Source organism: Helobdella robusta (assembly GCF_000326865.2).
Source record: "Helobdella robusta unplaced genomic scaffold HELROscaffold_323, whole genome shotgun sequence".
NCBI lineage: Eukaryota > Metazoa > Annelida > Clitellata > Rhynchobdellida > Glossiphoniidae > Helobdella > Helobdella robusta.
In genome coordinates this window covers 1-6,294 of record NW_008704598.1, presented here as the reverse complement: position 1 = coordinate 6,294, position 6,294 = coordinate 1, and the positions used below count along the sequence as shown (strand labels likewise).

Genomic DNA, 6,294 nt, shown 5'->3' with positions numbered 1-6,294 from the left:
GAAGATTTAGGGGAATGGTCTAGGGGCATGTAGGGCTTTGCCACTTGAAGCATAAATAACGTAACTAATTTATTTGTTTAAATTGTGTGGACAATTTTTTTTTCTTTACAATTTCCATTTTTAACTTCATCACTCTTTGACGGATGTACAGTAACATCTGAGATTTAGTTGTAAACACGTCACAGTCACGGGTAGTATTAAGGATGATTACTTACATTTTTTATGGTAGAAGTTACTGCTTTACCAAAGTAATAATTACTGTTTTATTAGTAATTATTGCTGTTCCATTGAGATAGTACAAATTTTTGGTCTAGAGTTTAAGCATTATACATTCGTGTGATAATTTGTAGATAATCAGTTTGCGAATAACTATATTTTAGATTTATATTTCAATGTTCTTGTTTTAAAAACTAGTGAATGTCTTATAAATATAGACATTTTTAAAAAAATATTTGATGTTATTGATTTTTAATAAAATGAATAACATGAACCCGATTTTTTGAATATTTATTACATATAAAAATATAAATATGTACTTAATTAATAATTGATTGATTAATTAATTAGATAATTAATAATTTTGAAGTATGTACAAAGAAACAAATTAAAAAACAACTTTAAACTCTATATATCTCAACAATATATATTATCATTAACGACAAATACAGATAGAACAACGAAATTAATTCTTGTAGATAGACCCCTATGTATGCAACAACATACTTCTGCACCCATCACTTAAGTTAATATTTAAATTATTATCATTGTTATAATTAATATTGCAATTATAATTATTATTAATTATGCACCGATGATACTGAACTATAAATTTATATACAGACAGGGTAAGTTGAAATCTGGATTTGTTAGCTGGTGCATCTTCGCGGCGTGGTTGTTTTCTTTAGAGCATTGTTAACATAACGATGAATCATCGCCCTAGCAAGTTATTCTTTGATTGAAGAAGGCATGCTTATAATCATAACACAACAACAGCGGTGAAGATTTGTTGTACTTTCAATGTGGATATGTAATTATTTTTAGTCTGTTTGTGTACGTGTAGGTTCAAATATCGGGCAGATGTTGTAGTTTTATTCAGCATGTAATTAACAAAGGCACTGTATGAAAGGCTTAAAAGGCCACCTGATCACATAAGATAGTCATTTAAAAATGTTTTCTAGTTAAGCAGCATTTCTTGGCAACAAATAAAATAAAGAAATAATTCACATTTTATTGAACAAAAAAATTGTAGAAAATTTTCAATTGAAGCACTGTGTCAAAATTTACACCAAGATTAGCAATACAAATTAATAACATCTTTAATTTTCAATTGAAGCACTGTGTCAAAATTTACACCAAGATTAGCAATACAAATTAATAACATCTTTAACATTCATATTAAAATAAGGTTGTCGGATTTTTTGCTTTTTTGCGTCAAATATCTTTTCAGGAGAAAAATATCCGATTCTGTTTTTCATCCACTTTCTTTGAAATGTTCACCTGGTATATTCATTAAGTAGGTCTTGAAGTTGATTGTTCGTCATTCCGTTGTCGGCATAATAGGCTTGCTGGCCCGTTGGTCCGTTCAGCTCATGCCAACCCTGTAGAGCAGGCGTCTGAGGTCCTAGGTGGCTGTCTCTATTAACGGTTACTTCGTTCTGGTTCTCAGTCCCAGAAAATCGTTCACCCAAAAAACTACCATTACTTCCATTTTGGTTGTTATCTCCGCTCGAATGAGCACAAAACGAACGATCAAGGATTGAGTTTGAATGAGCTGGAAATGGGTAGCGATTGTTTGTATGATGAGTATTCAACGTGGAGTTGAAGCTTGGCTCGTTGAAAGTGTTGATGGCGTGAGCATAAGTCGGCGGCGGCGTCCTGGATGAAATTTGATCCGCCAAAACTGGTTTTTGACCTTTTCTTTTAAAAGCCGAGTTACTTTTCTCTCCAGAGTTATGTAATTCATCAGAAAATATTATGGGAACGCATTTGTTGCTGTTGTTGTTTGGAGCGTTCAACTGGTTCTTTCTGAAGGATCCGGATCCTCTTTGAGATGTTCTCTCAAAATTATTATCTTCCACTTTTGGTTTTTTAGCACAGCAGCAGCAGCAAAATTTATTCTGAGAACCCAAAAAGTAACAGCAAACGCAAATGAGTAATATCAAGAGTAACAATGCAGCGACGACCACCATTGGGATCATGATGTAGAGCAAGGCCGTCACACTTGTATCTCCCTGGTTGCCGTCTTCAACCTCATTGTACATTCTGATATTTTCATGCATCCATGGAATAGGTTTCGATTTTTTCATGCTGTAATTTTCTGGATTGAAAAATGAAAATTGAAAATAGTCTTTGCAAGAGCCTTTTGGTATGAAATTGATTTTTGAAAGCTGGTACGGTTTCAAAGAGCGAAGAAGATTTTCAGTTGGAAAATATCCAAGAATACTTTCGTTTGTGTAAGGATTTATGTTATTTTGCGTCATAACAGTAGAAATCTGATGTCTCAATTTCTCCATAGGACAGTCACTTTTAACTAAACTCAAGTTGAACCACCCCAGAATCAACGATCCCGGGAACATTTCGACCACCATGACATTTCTTGCATTTCGGTCTCCAAATGCTCTGGCTATTTTCTTAACTAATCCAATTCTCACGGACACGTCATTTGATACGGTTTTGTAGTCTAAATCATCGATTGTTATTTGAAACTTGTGGTTCAAAGGGTAAGACAAAATCTTGCTTTCGACGTTTATCGAAAATTCTGTATAGTGAAGTCTTTTTCCTTTGGCGTTAACTAAAGCCAAAATATATTTGTGCAAGCCAAAATTTGCCTCTAACGGGAACCCGTACAATAATTTTGATGTTTGATTTAATTTGACCCAGGACTCATTTGGGACTTTAACTATCTTAAAACTTTTGTCATCAATCACGTTTTCATATTCTTGCTTAGACTTAGATGCAATGTTAACAGCATTATCACCGTCAATATCAATGGCGTAGTCGTCTTCGTTGAAGGTTTTTCTACCCCGATTTCCGTACATGAGCAAAATCATTTTTGATTTTCGTATCGTTTTATCGTTCACATGTTGAAATATATTTTCATTGATTTTTTTCTCAAACGCCATGCCGAATACAGTTTCATATGTAAAATTAGATTTAAAAATGAAGCTGTCTTTGCTATTCCGATAATTTGGTTTGCCATGAAATTTTGTTTTCGATTTAATGGGAGGATCTGTGTAGAAGTTTGTAGGCTGTCTGTCTGGGTTTGGAAGCACGTATACATTTGCTGTGTTGGTCCCGTCTCCTTCAAGTTCGCTGCTGTCTGGAAAGGTCTTCAAGATGTTGGTGACTTCATAATTGTAGTCATAATTATTAAACAGGTTGGAACCATTTTGCTCTTCAACATCAAAATCATCATTTTCATCAATTTCACCCATCAAATTTTCATCGAATTTAAAATAATCGTCTTCGTTGTTTGCTTTGTTTTCTTTATCTACCATGTTAGGTTCACTAACCTGCTGTAGAGTTGTTACAAGAGAGTAGTTTCTAATTGGTTTCTCATATGTTTCAACTTCTAAACTTGACGTTGTGGTTTGGTAAGTATTCGAAACATTTTCTGTCAAGACCACTTGCGTCTCAAAATTTGAGTTAGTTTTATTTTCCGCAGAGCCAACTAAATTTTCATCATTTTTGATAGGTTTAGTTGTTTCAGCACCACCTCTTGCTGGAGCAGTTGTCTTCGAGGGATCACTATCTTTCAGATTTCTTTCAATTTCTTCCCTGTTTAATCTTCTCTGCTCTTTTTCACTTGAACCGCTATGTTTGAAATTTGAATTTTCATCGCCACCATCACTGTTGTTTTCCAATTTTTTCTCCGCCTTAGTTTTTGTTGAATTTTTTATTCTTCTTGTGGTTATTGTTGGATGCCGTTTAGTGTTATCTTGAAAATTTTTCCTTACAACATTATCTTGATTGGTAGAGGCATTTAACATTGGTTGACGTGTCGATGTGTTGTTATCTGTATTACGCCAGCGGCTACTGAGGTAATTGTCTTTCTTGAGTGTCTTGCTTGCTGCACTCTCAACAGAATGCTCCCTGTTATATTTGGGACTCGATAAGTGGGGCATTTCGCTTTTTTTATCATTCACCATGATTGGTGTATACTCCGTGGGTGAGAAATTTGAGTCGACTTGCTCGTCAGTTTTAGCTTTAGTTTCATTTTCATTAGAAACGCAGTACGCCACAACACTCGCATTAATATTCTCACTCAGAATTCCGTTGTCAATCGTTTTAAAAACAAAGTTAACGATAGAAACATGCTCCCTATCGACTACGCCGCATCCAACCTCCCATTCAAAGACTGTCAACACATTGGATTTGACCGTCTCGGAGGGCTTCACGCTGAAGTTGGAAGCGTTCTGGCCGCAGGGGGGAGTCTTCTGCCGCTCCTCCACGATTGTTTCCCTCAGTATTGTGTATATGTTTAAAGAACTGATAGGCACATATACGAACTTGTTGAATCTTTTTACAATCGCAGTTTTATCCAGAATGTTCAACAAGTTGAAGTTCACGTCGAGAAAGATTTTAACGAGCGTTCTGGCTGACGAGGAAGGACACACGATGACCAAATTTCCATTCACTCTCTTCAATTCAGTCTGCTTCGTCGCTGTTTCACGCTTGGAATCATCAACGTCGATCCGAATATTGAAAACAATGGAATCGCTAAACAGTGTTTTGGTGTGAACTTTAGAATTAAAGATGCTAAGCACACAAGATGGGCTAACGTTTCTTAACCTACTGGATCCGAGTAAAAACGCCTTTGAAGCGCCTTCGTGCGGGTCGAAGTGGACGGTGACGCAGTGGCTTCCTCTGTTGGAGGCGGTCGGCAGAGCTTCAAATTTCAATCTTTGTTTTCTTGGTTGTTTTTCTTTTTGTTGGTGTAAGGAGGAAAAGGAGGAGGTGGACAGGGAAGAATTTTGGGTGTCGCTGCACGTCAATAGCAACCAGTTGGAAAGATGTTGCTTATCAGTGGGAAAGCTTACAACATCTTCAACATTCTTATTTACCATTGTGTGGTCACCATATTTTTTGTTTTTGACTGAATGTGGATGTTGATGTAGTTGATGTTGTGGTGGTTGATGTTGCTGATTTTGTTGTTGATGTTGCTGTTGTTGTTGTAGATGATGTTGATGAGGATCGTCGTCATCACCAGTGGAGGAACAAGGCAGGAGTAATATCTGAAAGAATTTGATAGAAAGCCATTACGTGATTGTTGTTGAATGGTTGCTCTGTTGAGTAGAATTTCAAGATTTTTCAAGAATCGAAAAGTTAAAATTGAAGTAAAATTTATCAAAATTATAAAAACTGGTTGTGATTTAAAAGAAATTTAATTAGCATAACCCACTTTCATCAAACAAATTCATTCATTAAAAGAAATTATTTTTAATAATTTAATTTTGCAACTAGAAAAGAATTAATCAAAATCAAGCTCCATTGAATTACATCAAATGAACTTGTAATAATGAAAACACATGTTTGGCTTCCAAAATTTAATGTATACCTATACATTATATGAAAGAATTGTTTTAAGGTTTTGGGTATGATGCATAAGTGTGCTAGAATGTGAGCTTAAGTGGGCTTTTAAGGGCTTGTGTGTGTGTGTGCGTGTATGTGTGTGTGTGTGTGTGTGTGTGTGTGTGTGTGTGTGTGTGTGTGTGTGTTCGATATTATTCGAACGGTTGATCTTATTCGGTGTGTTTTTCATATATGCATGCACATTTCAACGCTATGATACGGAGAAAAGTAGAGATGAGATGTGAAGTTATATTACGTTTCTAAAGAACGTGTTTAATAATTTGCGAATTAATTATCATCAAAATACAATTGCTACTATATTATGTGTTAATTTATATTTTAATAATTTTATATCTTAATTTATTAACTTATTACATTATATTTCGATGAATTAATAAATAATATATTCGCGATTGATTGAATTTAATGATAATTATTTTTGTAATGGTTTTATATCTAATTTACGATGTGAAGACATTACGAATTAATTTTTTAATTAATTAATTAATTTTTAATTAATTAATTACGAATTAGTTTTATAGTTAGTGATGGGTAATATTTTACGGTCGATCATAGAAAATCATTCTTTTCCATGCCTAAAAAGCTTCAATCGGAGAGCCTTTCTTGATCAGAGAATCAGAGAAGATATATTTGTAAAAATTTCATCTTTAAAAGCTTCCTTCGCTACTAGCAGTGGTCACTGGTAAAGTCAGAAAAAGACAA

General features: G+C 34.5%; 1 protein-coding gene across 1 annotated transcript; it reads right to left on the bottom strand.

Annotated features, from left to right (window-relative positions):
• Positions 1 to 2,498: 2,498 nt before the first annotated feature.
• HELRODRAFT_128674 (hypothetical protein) lies at positions 2,499 to 2,666 on the bottom strand (the record flags this gene model as incomplete). Its single annotated transcript, XM_009022665.1, has 1 exon — positions 2,499 to 2,666. A coding segment is annotated over one exon (168 nt), but the record flags the coding sequence as incomplete, so codon positions are not given.
• Positions 2,667 to 6,294: the final 3,628 nt, after the last annotated feature.